The sequence below is a fragment of the Pseudoliparis swirei genome, chromosome 6 (genome assembly GCF_029220125.1).
Source record: "Pseudoliparis swirei isolate HS2019 ecotype Mariana Trench chromosome 6, NWPU_hadal_v1, whole genome shotgun sequence".
NCBI lineage: Eukaryota > Metazoa > Chordata > Actinopteri > Perciformes > Liparidae > Pseudoliparis > Pseudoliparis swirei.
The window spans coordinates 5,208,219-5,226,040 of NC_079393.1; the positions used below are offsets into that span (position 1 = coordinate 5,208,219).

The following is a 17,822-nucleotide window of genomic DNA, read 5'->3' on the forward strand; positions in this document are numbered from 1 at the left end:
ACTTCCTCGAATGAATTTACAGCGCATGCGCATTAAGCCACTTGGTCAGTGACGTGTTTTTTATTTGTTGGGGGGGGGGGGGGGGTTCTTTGGTATTTAGTATTTTTTTGTTAAAGAAAATCCACTATAAATCAAATAAACAAACTTTCAGAGTTTTAGGTGACAATATACAGAATATATATAGTATGAGTACATTATTTATTCATATATGTTAAAGGCAGTGGCGGGCCGTGCATTTTCTACCTAGGCCTTCAATGCCGTCTTACTACAGCTGAACAACCTAATGTAAGATTAGTTCACCATGTATTTATGTATGTACATGTGTATATATCAGAGAACCTATCTATCTGTCTTGATAGCTTATTTTAGAAAATAGTTTTCATATATGGCTTTGCTTAATTTTCAAGTATAACAAAGAAAGGTTTGGAGTTTACGAGTTTGAATCCATGCGGGACTAATAAAGGATTATCTTAATTTATCTTATCTTTTGCATATGACATGTTGCTAAAAGAATGACAACACTCATTGAAACCAAACCAAACTTTCTTTATATATAGGCATAAAGTGTATTCAGAGTCAATAACAGGCGATCAATAATTTATATTACAGTGACGTGTTGGCACATGTTCACGAAGCAAAGCGCCCCATCTGTGGATTTTAAGCAAATAATGTTATGGTTAGGAAGGTGAAGTGTGAAATCCTTCTTTAATTCAAATGTTATTTTAAAAACCTGTAATGATGATTGTTCGGACAAATTTGAGTTTGTCTTAAGATGAGATAAGACCTAATGCATGGAAATGGAAAGATAAGGAATATCTGACAGATAGGGAATAGGTCAAATGCAATCGACCCATAAAGATGTAATTGAGTTGCATTATGGGAAGTGCACGGGAGAATGCTGCGTTTTTTAGGCTCGACCCAATTCAATTAGAATAGAAGTTAAAAATAAATAGAAATCATTAAAAATAGATGGTAAGTATAGAAACTATATGCAATTAAAGACACGTCTAGTCAGCAAGTCTAGTACAGTACATGCCAATAACATTATATATGATTAATAATGTATAATATGATCAAGTAATGAAATACTACATATTTATATTAAATATTTAATAACATAATAAAACAAATCTACTAAACTACGATATTTTTTTATTTTCAATAGATTACTTAGATACCAATCGGATATATAAAATCGGAATTGCTCTGCAACAGAACTTTTTTTCCCAGCTGCTCCTGAACACATCATCTCATTCTTCCGTTAAACTCCGGTTGCCAGCTCAGCAGTGAGCATGCTCTTCTCCCCCTCCCGCTCCCTCTTGCTCAGTGTGTCTCATGTATAGTTATCCCTCTGCCTCCCTTAATGATAACCATACATGCAACAAGTGTAGTTCATTTGCTAGGTTGGAGGCAGGTCTAAGTGCGTTCGATACACGGCTCCGCGCCATCGAAGCTCAGACAGCTACGCTAGTTAGCCCGCCTCTCCCGGAGTCGGCGCGGAGCTACAGTCAGCTGCTAGCTGTTCCCCGGCACCAGTGTTGCCAGGTCCGCGGTTTCCCCGCGGAATTGGGCTTCTTTTGAAGTGTTGCCGCGGGTTGAATTTTTTGTCCGCTGGTTCACGTCCGAGCTCTGGAACGCGGTGGCTGGCGGTCTGGGGGTTAAGCTGCACAGGACTACCGCTTACCACCCTCAGGCTAACGGCCTCTGTGAGCGCTTCCATCGCTCCATGAAGGCGGCCCTTAAGGCCAGCCTTACGGACGGCAACTGGGTCGACAAGCTGCCCTGGGTGATGCTGGGGTTGCGTACCGCGCCCAAGGAGGATCTGCAGTGCTCTACGGCGGAGATGGTTTACGGTCAGCCGCTGAGGGTTCCAGGGGATTTCCTCCCGAAGGCGTCGGCTCCCTGGTCGGCGAGGGCCCAGCGGGCTTTCTTGCTGGACGCGCGGAGGCTTTCGCCCGGTACCTACTACTCAGCACGGTACTCCGGGGTTCAGGTGCCCACGGATCTACGCCGGCTGGGCACGTTTTTATCCGCCACGACGCACACAGAGGTCCCCTGCAGCCTCCTTATGATGGACCTTTCAGGGTCTTGGAACACGGGGATAAGCACCTGGTGGTCGACCTGGGTGGCAAGGCGGAGCACATCTCGGTCGATCGGGTGAAGGCTGCTCATTTGGACTTGGGCCAACCGGTGGTGCTCGCTAGGCCGCCGAGAAGGGGCCCCCCAGCTTTGACTCCTGTCACGGGTGCTAGACCTGTTGTTCCGGTCCCTCCTCTTACGGAGACCGCACAGGAAGGAGTCGCTTTACCAACTCCAGTTATTAGGAGTCGTTGTGGTCGGCGTGTTGTTCCTCCCCGCCACGCAGATTTTGTTTATGTGTGAATTCTGGGGGGGCTTGTGTGGTGACACGTAAGGTTAACATAATTCACCTTTAGGAATGGTGTTGCCACACGGACAGTTAAGTTGTGACACAGGGGTTGATGCATGTCATTCCTGCTAACTCGCTATGCTAAGCAGTTGTGTGGATAAGGTTCTCTTCCTTGATGGATATTAAAGCTTGGAATTCGATCCTGAATACTCCGCCTCCGACTCCGTATCTCCGGCACTACAGTGGTGACCCTGACATTTCTAGGAAAGTTTCCAGAAACTTAGTGAACATGGCAGAGCGTGATGTTTATGTAAAGTTGCCGGAGTTTTGGGAGCATGCTGCGGAGGCATGGTTTGCCCACGTGGAGGCACACTTCGCCTGCCGTCAGGTCCGTGACGGGGACGCAAAATACTACCTGGTGGTAACGGCGCTGGGAAGTTCCACATCGTCCAGGTTGGTGGGATTCATCGCTGCTCCCCCGCTACAGGGCAAATACGAGGCGATTAAAGAGCTCCTCCTTAAGACATTTAGCTTATCTGCTAAGGAGAGAGCCCGCCAGATTCTTGACATTCAGAGCCTGGGGGACAGCAGACCGTCTCATCTCATGGAGAAAATGCTGAATCTGCTAGGGGGGGAAGATCCCCAGATATTGTTCATGGAAGTTTTCCTGCGCCGCTTGCCACCCCGGGTCCGGACGGCGCTGGCCAACACGGCCATCACAGACCCCCACGCCTTGGCTGAGGAGGCGGACCGCTTTTTCCTGGCGGCACGAGAGCCAGAGGCGGAGGCGTTAGCTGCGACGCTCGGCGGCCCGTTTACAGGCAGGACGGCGTGGCGGAGGCCGGAGGCGCCTATGTCTAATCAGCGTGGAGACACCGGACAGTGCTTTTACCACGCACGTTTCGGGACAAAGGCAAAGAAGTGCATCGCTCCATGCAGCTACAAACCTCCGGGAAACGGAGGGGCCCGCGCTCAGTAGTGGCCGTGAGCGTGGGCGGCACGGGCAGGCTCCTTTTCATCAGCGACAGCATTTCGGGGACCCTTTTTCTGTGTGACACGGGTGCCCAGCGGAGTGTAGTTCCTGCGTCGAGGGAAGACGTCGCTCGTGGAGGGAATGGTCCGCGGTTGACGACGGCTAATGGCGGCCCCATTCGCACATACGGCGTGCGGCCTATGTGTTTGTGCATCGGGGGTCAGCGTTTCAGCTGGGAGTTTGTGACAGCGGACATTTCTTTTCCCCTGCTTGGGGCAGACTTTTTTTGTGCCCATGGACTGTTGGTGGACGTTAAAAATAAACGCTTGGTTGACGCCTTGACGTTTTCCTCCCTGGTGTGCATACTCGGCAGCGCAGCGTACGACGGACTGTCGAGCTCGCTGTCAGGGTCAGACATTTTTCTTAAACTTTTGGCTGAGTTTCCAGACCTGTCGTTACCCACCTTTTCTGCACTCACTACCAAGCATGGCGTGGAGCACCACGTCACGACGGAGGGTCCTCCTGTCTACGCCAGGGCCCGGCGGTTGAACCCTTCTAAGCTGGCTGTGGCGAGGGCGGAGTTTTCGACTATGGAGCGCCTGGGCATCGTCCGCCGCTCCGACAGCCCTTGGGCCTCGCCGCTGCATGTCGTTCCCAAGCCGAACGGCGGATTCCGCCCGTGCGGGGACTATCGTCGGCTCAACGACGCCACTACGCCCGACCGCTATCCGGTGCCGCACATACAAGACTTTTCGGCGCATCTGGCCGGCGCAAAGGTGTTTTCCAAAGTGGACCTGGTGCGTGGATACCACCAAGTGCCCATGCACCCTCTAGACATTCCCAAGACGGCGGTGATTACGCCTTTTGGGCTTTTTGAGTTCCTGCGGATGCCTTTTGGGCTCAAAAACGCCGCTCAGACATTCCAGCGCCTGATGGATTCGGTGCTACGGGACCTGCCTTTCGTGTTTGTGTACCTGGACGACATACTCGTCGCCAGCGCTTCGGTGGAAGAGCACCTGTCCCACCTCCGTGCCCTTTTCACGCGGCTCAGCGATCATGGATTAATCATTAATCCTGCAAAGTGCCAGTTCGGGCTGTCTGCCATTGACTTCCTCGGGCACCGCGTCACAGACGGCGGTGCGACACCTGCCGGCGAAGGTGGAGGCTGTCGCGGCTTTTCTCGCCCGCTCACAGTCCGGTCGCTACGGGAGTTCCTGGGGATGGTGACTTTCTATCACCGTTTATCGCCCGAGCTGCCCACATCATGCGGCCGCTGTATGAGGCTTTGAGAGGCAAGACCCCCGTCCTGGCGATCGACTGGACGGTGGAAACGGAGGGGGCTTTTACTGAGGTCAAGGCCGCGTTGGCGCAGGCGGCTTTGTTGGCACACCCATCACCCACGGCACCCATCTCTATCACTACAGATGCGTCGGACTACGCGGTCGGCGCGGTGCACGAACAGTGGGTGGAGGGCGCTGGCAACCGCCGCCTTTTTCAGCCGCCAACTTACGCCCAGAGAACGCAGGTACAGCGCTTTTGACCGTGAACTCATGGGTCTTTATTTGGCCGTGCGACACTTCCGTTTCTTGCTGGAGGGCCGTGAGTTCACGGCGTTTGTCGACCACAAGCCGCTCACCTTCGCCATGTCGAAGGTGGCGGAGCCTTGGTCGGCGCGTCAGCAGCGGCAGCTCGTACATTTCAGAGTTTACCACGGACATTAAGCATGTGGCTGGCAAGTCAAACCTGGTGGCGGATTGCCTCTCCAGGGTCGTCATCGGTGCCGTCCAGTTGGGCCTGGATTATACGCGCATGGCGGCGGACCAGGTCGCTGACCCTGGCGTCCAGGCTCTGAAGTTGGAGAGCACTGGATTGCGCTTGGAGGACGTGGTGTTCGGCGACGCGGACATCACTCTGCTTTGTGACGTTTCTACGGGCCTGTCGCGGCCTGTCGTCCCCGCCTGCTGGAGGCGCTCGGTGTTTGAGGCAGTGCACGGCCTATCGCACCCCGGCGTTAAGCCTTCAGTGCGTTTGGTGGCCACAAAGTTCGTCTGGCATGGACTTAAAAAAGACGTGAGGACTTGGGCAGGGGAGTGCGTGGCTTGTCAACGCGCTAAGGTGCACCGCCACACGAAGGCCCCTTTGGAGCGTTTCCTGGTGCCGGAGAGGAGGTTTGACCATGTTAACATTGATTTAGTTGGTCCGTTGCCTCCCTCTCAGGGTTTCTCATACCTCCTCACTATGGTGGACAGGACGACTCGTTGGCCGGAGGCGGTTCCGCTCGGGTCGACGTCGGCCGCAGACGTTGCCCGGGCTTTCATTGCAACGTGGGTGTGTCGTTTTGGCACCCCATCAGACATTTCCTCGGACAGGGGCTCGCAGTTCACGTCCGAGCTCTGGAACGCGGTGGCTGGCGGTCTGGGGGTTAAGCTGCACAGGACTACCGCTTACCACCCTCAGGCTAACGGCCTCTGTGAGCGCTTCCATCGCTCCATGAAGGCGGCCCTTAAGGCCAGCCTTACGGACGGCAACTGGGTCGACAAGCTGCCCTGGGTGATGCTGGGGTTGCGTACCGCGCCCAAGGAGGATCTGCAGTGCTCTACGGCGGAGATGGTTTACGGTCAGGCGCTGAGGGTTCCAGGGGATTTCCTCCCGAAGGCGTCGGCTCCCTGGTCGGCGAGGGCCCAGCGGGCTTTCTTGCTGGACGCGGCGGAGGCTTTCGCTCCGGTACCTACTACTCAGCACGGTACTCCGGGGGTTCAGGTGCCCACGGATCTACGCTCGGCTGGGCACGTTTTTATCCGCCACGACGCACACAGAGGTCCCCTGCAGCCTCCTTATGATGGACCTTTCAGGGTCTTGGAACACGGGGATAAGCACCTGGTGGTCGACCTGGGTGGCAAGGCGGAGCACATCTCGGTCGATCGGGTGAAGGCTGCTCATTTGGACTTGGGCCAACCGGTGGTGCTCGCTAGGCCGCCGAGAAGGGGCCGCCCCCCAGCTTTGACTCCTGTCACGGGTGCTAGACCTGTTGTTCCGGTCCCTCCTCTTACGGGGACCGCACAGGCAGGAGTCGCTTTACCAACTCCAGTTATTAGGAGTCGTTGTGGTCGGCGTGTTGTTCCTCCCCGCCACGCAGATTTTGTTTATGTGTGAATTCTGGGGGGGCTTGTGTGGTGACACGTAAGGTTAACATAATTCACCTTTAGGAATGGTGTTGCCACACGGACAGTTAAGTTGTGACACAGGGGTTGATGCATGTCATTCCTGCTAACTCGCTATGCTAAGCAGTTGTGTGGATAAGGTTCTCTTCCTTGATGGATATTAAAGCTTGGAATTCGATCCTGAATACTCCGCCTCCGACTCCGTATCTCCGGCACTACAGTGTATGGTTTGGCACGGGCATATTTTGAGTTCTGATATTGGGCTGGTTTTTGGGCTGGTTTTGTCACAGACCTGGCAACCCTGCCAGGCAGTCCCCGAGCAGCCGGGAGGCTGGGTAACTGTTCGCAGGAGTAGTAAGTATATACAGAAGCCCGCTGTGCACCAACCACTTCACGTTTCCCTGCTCAGCGACACACCCTGGTTATCGGGAGCTCGTTTTAGATTTATTTTTATCACCAGTCAACAAGTGATATGTTCGTAATGAAGGTGGAAAACGTTTCGTTAATGCCGTCGAAATCCTAAATGAAGGCTGGAGCAAGCTGCTCCCCCGTCATGTGTCTAAAGACACGCTCACTCCTGTGTGTAGTTATTCAAAGAGTGTCCTTATCGTAACCAAACAACAGGTAACAGTCATGTTTAATCTGGATCAGTGAGTGCTGCACAGGGTAGAGTATAGTTAGGAGGATATATGTTGATCCGTAGTCTCGAATATAAAACATAAGAGATGTGAGACAGCACACAGTGTTGTTGTTGTATCACAATTTAATCGGAGTCGATCAGTTTCCCAGCTGACAGCGGTGGCGAGCTGGGTGTAAACAACGGGCTACATGCTTCATTACACACTGTATGAAGAGTAAACTGGTCTCACATCGACTTGACGTCAGATAACGACGTATAACATAAATATCAGACTGACAACAAGAGCATTTTGTCAAGTATTTATTGAAGTTAGTAGTATATTGAACAGGCATCAGCAGAGTCACCTACTTTGTCCTCGCTCCGTGTCGGCGTCTCAACTACAGCCTCCCGAACAGGTATGGCATTTTACAGCAAAGTCCTCCGTGTTTAGTCTTTAAAACATGAGCGTTACATAAAAAGAACGTGACAGAGAGGTTAAGCGATGGAAATGTGCATTTCCTAGTTAGTCGAGACGGGTCCTGAGAGATAACGCGCGTACCAAAACCAGTTAATTCAAAAACCAGTTAAGCCCGCACACCGGACTGTTGAGGTTGACCAGGATCTCCACCGGACGGCTCTGACTGGAAGAAAACAGCGGTAGACTTTACTTTAAATCTATTAAGCGTTTTATTCAAAATCAGGATACAAGTAGACATCATGCACGGACCCCCTCAGTCTGACACCTAAGGTATTTCAGACCAGAGAGAGGGCGCCTGAACAGAGGTCCTGACGGATTATTATAGTCATCAGAACAGTTCTGATTGGTCCAGCGAAGAGAGGGCGGTGTCTTCTCATTGGTTCTTCGTCTCTCCGCCTCCACCACTGTCGCTCATTAATTGGTCCTTCTCGGCCTGCCAATGAGAGCATATGTTGTGAAAAAGTGTGGGAAAAGAAAAGACATGTTTCTCTTGTTTCTTTCTTTGAAGCTGCTTCCACTGAGCTCGGGAGTCTTCTCAGATCGTCTCATCTCTTCCGAGATGGGATGTGCTGGATCTAGAAGGACGTTCCCAGGATAGTTACAAAGGGCCAGTGCAGGTGTGTGTGTGTGTATGTAAGTGTGTGTGTGAGTGGCAGAGAGAGCCTGTGGTTGAATCCAGATAATAGTTGGGCCGTTTCTTGTCTTATCCGCGCTCAGTAGATGTCTCCTGTGACTTTCCTGTTCATGTGAGCATTGTGTTGCTTTGTTCTGTTCAAACCTAGGATGTGTGGTTCATTGAAGTTTCTTTTGTGTCACTGTTATCTTCTTTGTTCAGTCAGGCGCCGCAATGCCCTGCTGAAGCTTCTAACCTTCCACAGTGATTTTTCCACTTTACGCATAACATGTATGCACACAACACGAGGCTATGCTAAGCTGTAGTATATATTATTTACAGGACCTAATCCATGACAACCCAGGTTTCAGATCAGGAACCGGGAGCAGAGTTGCAGTTTAACACCCTTCTCTGCTCTTCCATTGGAGCAGTTACCCACCCACAACTCTAGAGTAGAGACTGTGTCTGTCCCACGGCCACTTAAATTAACTAAATTAAAAGTAAGCAGTAGAGGAGTCGTACAAAATAACCTTATACAAGTCAACACCATTATTTCAGCAGTGCAACAAAACAGGACTATTAAATGTGGTCTCCTAAATATTAGATCTGTCATCTAAAGCTGTGTTACTAAATGATTTAATATCAGATAATCACATTGATTTATGTTGTCTAACTGAAACCTGGCTGAGTCATGAAGAATATCACAGCCTAAATGAATCGACTCCTCCAAGTCATATTAATATTCACGTTCCTCGAGGCACCGGTCGAGGAGGTGGAGTAGCAGCCATCTTTGACTCGAGCCTAGTAATAAATCCTAAACCTAAATTACACTACACCTCATTTGAAAGCCTTGTTCTTTGTCTTTCACATCCAACCTGGAAAACACTACAGCCAATTCTATTTGTGATTCTGTACCGGCCACCAGGTCCATATTCAGAGTTTATATCTGAATTCTCAGAATGTATATCAAGTTTGGTTCTTAAAACTGATAGTTATTATTGGAGATTTTAATATCCATGTGGATGTTGATAATGATTGCCTTAGTGCTGCATTCATCTCATTGTTGGACTCGATTGGCTTCAGTCAGAGAGTACAGAAACCCACTCACAGCTTTGGCCACACGCTTGATCTTGTTCTTACATGTCATAAATCTGTCATTCTGTACACGTGACATCTATTGTTCTGTCCATCCTGGAGAGGGATCCTCCTCTGTTGCTCTCCTGAAGGTTTCCTCTCTTTTTCCCCCTGAAGGGTTATTTGGGAGTTTTTCCTGGTCCGATGTGAGGTTTTGGGACAGGGATGTCTATGTGTACAGATTGTAAAGCACTCCGAGACAAATTTGCTCCCTGAGAGGAGCTCTCTGAGAGGGGCACAAATAAACACAAATTAATTAGTAGAAAGAAGTAAAGAGTTGGTATGGGATCGGCCAACATTTGGTTAATTTGCTCTAAATGTCCACTTGTGGGTTGAACTGCGTCCTTCTGTACCTTCAATGTGTGGGAGACTGAAGCTGCACCAACTGGGTGAGCAGTAGAGCTGCAGCACATGCACACACCAGAGGAACTGGACCTCAGTGTGCCTCTGCAGCAGATGGGCGGAGGGTTTGGGGGGGGAGAGAGAGGGGAGGAGGGGGGAGAGAGAGAGAGAGATCCCTGGAAGTCGTCAGTCGAGTCGTGACGTCACCAACGTTCTGCCAGTCAGCCATGGAGGAAGTGAGAGGTGAGCGAGATCTTCCCCGCTAACGTTACGTTAACTCTTTTAAATCAACCGTCCCGTCGGGTAACATTTAGCTCGCCGACGGTGCAACGGTTTATTCACACAACTGGAAACCCGAGACTCGGTGATACCGACTCGACACAAAAATGAAGAAACGCTCGTTGTTGAGCATCCGTATCGACGTTTCAGCCGGTGTCGCGGTTTAACCGGCTACCTTGTTAACTGGAGACTTTCGGCGACGGGAGGTTCGCGGCGCGCGGCGTTTAGTTCGCTTAACGGTTGGCGGTTATGGTCACTGTGCGCTGCGTTGAACTGACAAAGTAGCTCGCTCGGTTAAACGTTAATATGTGTAACGTGACGACGTTTTAAACAAACCGGCGAACAGACTCTGCGCCTCGCAAACATAAAACCTGCTTTTCTGTTGTTGTTTTTCCTGTTCGCGTTCCTGTCAATGAACGTTATGCGTCGTCAGCTGGCCGGTGTTCCGCCGAATAATGTGCCCCCAGCGTATTCTGTTCCCCCCCCCGCACACACACACACACCGTGTTATTTAGCCAGGTGGTGTGTTTCTTATTCGTGACAAAAACACCGCGCCTTTTAGCTCACTACAAAGCTGCTGGTGTTGGTAACAAACCAGTAAGCTCTCTATCAATGAGTTACACATGTCATAACATTAGACAATAGGTGACAGACACACAGCCTCAGACTAAAAAAGAAGAAAAAGATGTACCCAGTTTATACAATATTACCCCCCCCCCCCCCTCTATAAAGGGGATTTGGGGCCCCTGGAATATACTGGATTCAGTTCTGTAGTCCATTTTTGTTTTGTTTGAATAATACGAACACTGTCCCCTTTCTCAGTGTTTCCCCTGACCTGTGCCGTGCAACATTATGCGTGGGGGAAGGTCGGGCTGGACAGCGAGGTGGCCCAACTGGTGGTCGGCGGAGACCCAGTCGCTGTGGTGGAGGACGGCCGGCCCTACGCAGAGGTACGTGGTTAAAGATCACAGATACACCTGGAACAACACATGAACATGTGTTTCTAGGCAGGTTTCTAGATATTCATTTGTTTAAAGTGAAGTGAACAAGTAGAAAGAAGGGGGGGGGAGCATGTAACCCCACCCCCATGAATTCAGCTTTTTATTTTATTTAATTTAATTTAAACACAGTTTTGTTAAAAACAACACTTATTCTCGCTATTTGGGATCTTTAAGATTTAGAAATGTTGCCGTTCCTTCACAGCGTACACGATCACGGCGAGATGCACGATTGCATAAAAAACTAGAACGGGCACTCGGTAGAGCGCATACCTTCGCATATCACAAAATTGGGCATTGAATTATGAACATGTTGGCATTAGTTGCATGACAATTGGATACAAATTGACCGTGCTATGGTTAAAAGAAGATTTTGACCTTTTCATGACCTTGACCTTTGACCCGATCGATCCCAAAGTCTAATCAAATGGTCCCCGGATAATAACCAATCATCCCACCAAATTTCATGCGATTCGGTTTACAACTTTTTTTGTTACGCGAATAACACGCATACAAATAAATAAATACACGGCGATCAAAACATTACCTTCCGCATTTTCAATGCGAAGGTAATAAGCAATGAATAATCAATATTGCTTTACAATAAAACTAAATACAAATGTCAAAATAAAAAGCTCCAACAGATATTAAAGAGAAAATTAAAATAAAAAATGTGTCAAGATTGTTTTTTCTCTATTATATTGATTGTAAATCTTTATATTTGGGTTATGGACTGAAGCAGTTGTTCAATTAATTGATTACAGGATATTAATCAGCAATTATTATTGTAATTGATTAACCATCAGAGTATCTCCATCAAGCAATAATGCAAAAAAATTCCTTATTCCAGTCATTACATTTGTAAAGATTTATGTCATGTTTTATCTTTAAATTCGAGAGAGTTGCTCAATAATATAAGCGATTAAAAAACATGTCACCGCGGTCTGTAGGCACAGTTTTATTTATAGGTTAAAGACAAAACACTGACTTGATTATCTAAAAGAATATGAGACAGATTATTAAAAGGTTATAAATGTGAAATTCAGAGCATTGATATAGATACAGATATGAAAAGATATAAAGTAGAGAATGAAGTCACGCTCAATCTTTGTGTCGTGATCCGAGTTCCTCTGTGCTTTGTTTACATCTCTGCATGCGAGTCCTGTGTGCGCTGTTAGCACTGTTAGCCCTGATAGCACTGTTAGCACTGATAGCACTGTCAAGTCAAACGTGTTTATATTTTCTATCCGAAATATATAAATAGAAAGTAAAACATGTAATAGGAATATAGAGAAGTGGGATGTAAACAAAGCCGGATAATAACCAATCATCCCACCAAATTTCATGCGATTCGGTTTAATACTTTTTGAGTTATGCGAGTAACACGCATACAAATAAATAAACACACGGCGATCAAAACATAACCTTCTGCATTTTCAATGCGAAGGTAATGAGACGAGTCGCGTGAAACTGGCATCATTTCCAGGGGTTTAAACAGGAGGCGCGCCCGCCGTCTGGGCAGAGAGCCTCGTTCTGTCCACGCGCTTCACGAGTATTTCTTTATTTAGCTGCAGCGGCTCCGCAGGGTTCATCATGAAGGTCGCAGGTTCATGGCGGTGGTGACATTTCCATGTTACTGTCACACATGCCACGGCTGGTCGTTTTAGATTTCGAGCAGACGGCGGTTTGGATGTTTAATCCAACGTTAAAGTACGGGATTTATTGTTGATACCATTTGTGGGATTATAACCAAATAATAATAATCTGAGGATATGCTTTTGGGATGGAAACTGTCACATGGGTCGAGTCAGGGCTGTTAGAGGTTAGACTGCTCTAAATAAAGGACAGCAGAAGAGTCACAAGTGTGTCCGCCAACAAGTGTGTGTCCTTGAGCGTGTCCTTCGTTTCCATTCAAGGCACGAGAGTGAACCCTCTTATCCGGAGTGAGTTACACTGTGAGGTGGTTAGGATTATTCTCCCTTATGAATCACTTTGGATTGCGGCGTCACGTGAATTGATTGCATGTACATTTATGATACCGGGCCGTTCTCTCAGAGTGTCTGGGGATGACCCCCCCCCCCCCCCCCGAGGAAGTTTAACAGGATAAAGGAAGGAAGCAGCATCCCTGTTTGATTCATTCTTTTTTACTTGGTTATGAAATCCACGACGCTGGACGCACATAACCCCCCCCCCCCCATCTCCTCCAGCTGTGGATGGGCGCCCACCCAAAAGGCGACGCCCAGATCAAAGACAACCGGATCGCTCAGACCACGCTGGGCGAGTGGATCGCCCACTTCCCCGCCTGCCTGGGCTCCAAGGTCAAAGACACCTTCCAGGGTCAGCTGCCCTTCCTCTTCAAAGTCCTCTCTGTCAACACAGCCTTGTCCATTCAGGCCCACCCCAACAGAGTGAGTACACACACACACACGTCACACACACACGTCACACACACGTCATTCTGAAGGCTGTTTGGATTCAGACGATTTTAGAATAACAAACCGGAAAGATTTAAAATCAAAGATCATCGATATCACTAGCATTTAATATCGATTGTGACGCACTGAGGCCAGCAGCTCGAGGCTCCTGCAGCTGTTGTTGGCAAAACACACACATGAATCCTCAGCTGAACCGTCCATGGCCGCGTTGCATTGTGGGTAATGAAGGCACAAGGGTTGGGGTTTTTTTCAGACGAAAGAAGACCGCTGCATCGCTTTTGAAACTCAAGATATAAAAACTGACTGTTATAGAAGTGCAACACTAAAGCGTTGGGCCTACTCTTTTAAAACTGATGGTACGACCCCTTTTCTTTTGTTGTATTATCTTCTATTACACATCTGTAAACACTCTTATCGTTGTATTTTGTATAGTTCAAATGTCTCCGTGGATCAAAGGCCAGATGCAAACTCCTCAGTATTCAATCGATAAAGAAAGTGCTCAACATAAATCATCATATACGTTTAGAAGTATTGTATTCAACAAGACTTTAAACTGGAACGCTGGGATATGATTCATAGTTCATTTGGCGCAGAAGGTTTAAACTTTAAACGGTAAAACCATGTGTGTGTGTGTGTGTGCTCGCTCTCCTCCCCCTTTTTACTAACCCTCTTCCTTTTTACGGTTTGGTCAGGAGTTAGCCGCTCGCCTCCATGCCCAGTTTCCGGAGCACTATCCGGACAACAACCACAAGCCGGAGATGGCCATCGCTCTCACGCGCTTCCAGGGCCTCTGTGGCTTCAGGCCAGTGGAGGAGATCCTGGGATTCCTTAAATGTGAGCCATTCGTGGATTGTGGGGCAATTACTGGGAGAAAGAAAGGGGGAAAAACATTTATTTTAGTGTCAAACCTCATATAAATAAGTGTGTGTGTCCATCAGCCGTCCCAGAGTTCGAGGCTCTGGTGGGCAACGACGCGGCGGCGGAGCTGCAATGCGGCGGGGGGGGCGTGGCCCACGCCGGCCAGGTGCTGAAGAAGTGCTTCACCAGGATGATGAACTGCGAGAAGAAGGTGTTCGTCGATCGCCTCAACATGCTGGTCAAGAGGATCACGGAGGAGGGTGAGCAGTCGTTGAGCGTGACCAGGGGTCAAAGGTCGAGGTGTCGCAATTTAACCTGTGCTTTTTCTGTTGCATGCACATTCGATACGTGGGAACTCTTTAATTTGATCGTGGCGAACAATCTGGTATCTGCTGCGTGATTTAGAGACATATGCAATAACAATAATCCACGTTGTGTTACTTCCTGGAGCCCAGAGGAGGCTCAGCGTCCTCAGCTGCCGGTTAAACCACCGACACACGATGTATACGACGAAGTCAGCAAAGAAGCGTCATCATAGCGCTGCATTTTTTAAAATCCTGCCACCAGGGGGCGCCACTACTCGGCATTGTCTAATCCTAGAGTTTTACGGCTTTAAAAGACATTTTCCAGTCGCTCTTAACGCGGATGTTCCCGACCCGTGCAGGAGCAGCGGGGACGGACACGTCGAGCAGCAACGGGGACCTGCTGCTCCGGCTCCACTCCCAGTTCCCCGGAGACATCGGCTGCTTCTCCATCTACTTCCTCAACCACATGGTGCTGGAGCCGGGGCAGGCCATGTTCCTGGGCGCCAACGAGCCGCACGCCTACCTTCACGGAGGTCAGGCCGCCGCCGCCGCGTGCTGATTCAGGACTATAGGACAGAAGAATGTGCCCGAATATATGTGCGACCCCGCTTAAAGAATGCAGTTTATTCAACAATCGAGTCAAATTAAAGTGTGTAGTGTTGTATATGTTGGGTGGAGGTTCACATTGAAATCATGAACTGTAAAAGTTAAATGAGGAGGAGAACCAGCTCCTGTAATGCATTTAACGTCTCGGGCCGATCTCATCTGTAGCGGACATTTTAATACTATTTGACAAATGATTTTTTGCTGACTGCCCACTTTGCCCGTTTTAAAACTGTAAAACTCTTCCTCCTCCATCCAGACTGCATCGAGTGCATGGCCTGCTCCGACAACACGGTGCGGGCCGGTCTGACCACGAAATACATCGACGTCCACACGCTGTGCGAGATGCTGAACTACAGCCCGGCGCCCGCCAGCGCCAAGATCTTCCCGTGCGTCCGGGACGCTTCGGATCCCTGCGTGTCCCTGTACGACCCCCCGGTGCCAGACTTCACGGTCATGAGGATACAGGTAGGAACAACCACGGAGAACCAGAGCATCACACGCCAGGAGGGATATCCGGAACTGGGAATTATGAAAATAAAATATAATTCACGAAATGCTTTTAAGTCTCAGTGAATGTTTATTTTTTATTATAAATAATAATATACAAGTATTGCATTACATGCAGACGCTTGTATCCAAAGTGACTTATTTCTATAATATCAATAAACAGCTATGTTCAGGAAAAAAAAAAGTGTATATATATATATAAAAAGAAAATAAAAAATATATATAATTAAAATGTATATAAATAATATATATAAATATCAATAAATGTATATAAATAAATACACGTAGATGAATAAATATAAATGAATTTATAAATAAATATATATATATAATACATTTTTTTAAAAAATATATATAAATAAAATATATGTTGCTTATGAACAACCTGGGTGGTTTCAAATAAATAATGTTTTCATTTGATATAAACTAGCCTTAGGATGCTTAATAAATACACCAGCGTTGATGAGAACACCATCACAATGTCTGCGGATGGGTTTGATGATCATTGCTCACCTTCCCCCGTCCGTCCTGCAGGTGCCGGCCTCGGTGAAGCAGTACACCGTTGCCCCGCTCGACAGCGCCAGCATCCTCCTGGTCGTCGAGGGCGACGCCACGGCGACCTCGGCCGCCGCCCTCTCCGACGTCACGCTGAGCCGCGGCACCGTCCTCTTCATCTCGGCCAACGAGGGCGTCGCCCTGCACATCTCCTCCAAGTCGGGGATGGACATGTTCCGGGCCTGCTGCCTCCTGTAGTTTAGTGAGTCTGTGTGTGTGGAAAACCTTCGTCCTGCCCGCGGTTCTGTTCGAGGGGGAAATGCAGAAGATGCGCACGTCCAAAATTCTCCTATCGGAGGAATACAAAATAAAATAATCCACAACATTGAATAGGACCCAATATATTAAAGTATCAGTCGACTGTTGTCAGGGTCAAGCTGAAGATCCAGCGTTAAAAATGTAAACAGCAGCTGAAGAAATAAACTCACATTCAGTATATCAACAGTATATCGTGTAATACGGAGACGCCTGTGCATGTTTGATTTTGAGCAGTAAGCCGGCCTCCGGAAAGTAGGACCGCTTTTCCCGGTTCCCAGCGCATGTGGGAACGTTAAAGACGCCGGAGAGGGAACGCTACGCGGGAAAACATATCGAATAAAACTATTCCATGCTTGTTGAATACTTCTGCGACTGCAGCCAGTCGTACAACAAAGTGCTGCATCGGACTTTAAAGTATTACAGGAACTAACGTCTGTATCTCGGAGACGATTTCGCTTCTTTTTTCTTACAGACTTGTCATGCTGCATGTTTCTTATGTGCCGAGTCGTCCATGCGGGACTTTGCAAACAGAGAGAACTGAACCCTGAAAACACACGACGGGGTTATTGAGGTCATTTCGGTACAAATATTCCAGTCGGTACCGGCCGGGGTCGACCCGAACCCGGCCACTCGTGACGTGGACTTTCTTTGTGGTAATAATGTTTCATAGGTCCTCTTAAATCAAATATTTGGGAATGAATGCCTGCCTCTCCCAGTGAGTACATATGTATCTGAATGAATGCAGATCTCCGATGCACCGAACCTCCAGGTGTTCGTTGCTGAAACACGGAGGGATGAGAAAAAGGAGAAAGAAGAATGTTTATAGTTAAAACAAATCGCAGCATCTTTTTGATTAAAGCGTTCCCTCAGATTCATCCTGCGGAGGTCGTAGAGCCTCCAGTTACGTGACCGTCTCAATCCTCTCGTTACTGTGGAGGTCAGAACGGTTTCTTTAACTCGACTGACACTTGTTACTCATCTGGTTTAGTTTTAATACTGAGCTTTTGCACAGGAATAATTTCTCTCCTGATTCGTGGTCCTTCAAATGCACAGAAATCTGAAGGCCATGAAGATTTTTACCTTCTTGGGATATTTCTCTCGTGGTTTGTGAACGCGTGTCTGTAAACTTGGTTTAATAAAAGCTTTTGTTCCAGTCCTGGTTTCCGTGTTTGTAAATATAGGAAGCAGGTTAACCGAGTTATCTGGATAACGTCTGTTTACACCATGAACCGGATGTTTTTATCCACTCGGTTTAAGTCCTGATGACTCAATAATTCATGAAAGACCCGATTGTGACATTGATGGATTACATATTGAAGTATTAATGAAGTCT

The 17,822-nt window shown here is 48.3% G+C and overlaps 1 protein-coding gene across 3 annotated transcripts; it reads left to right on the forward strand.

Annotated features, from left to right (window-relative positions):
* Positions 1-10: 10 nt before the first annotated feature.
* Positions 11-17,644, forward strand: mpi (mannose phosphate isomerase). 3 transcript variants are annotated; one of them, XM_056417361.1, is made up of 8 exons: positions 11-44; positions 10,790-10,917; positions 13,173-13,373; positions 14,093-14,234; positions 14,339-14,518; positions 14,923-15,096; positions 15,426-15,634; positions 16,211-17,644. In XM_056417361.1, exons 1-8 carry the CDS (start codon positions 11-13, stop codon positions 16,427-16,429), a joined length of 1,287 nt encoding a protein of 428 aa, XP_056273336.1. In that variant the 3' UTR covers positions 16,430-17,644. The 3 variants fall into 3 exon arrangements, with proteins under 3 accessions (XP_056273336.1, XP_056273335.1, XP_056273337.1); XM_056417360.1 differs by lacking the exon at positions 11-44 and adding an exon at positions 6,638-6,856; XM_056417362.1 differs by lacking the exon at positions 11-44 and adding an exon at positions 9,853-9,931.
* Positions 17,645-17,822: the final 178 nt, after the last annotated feature.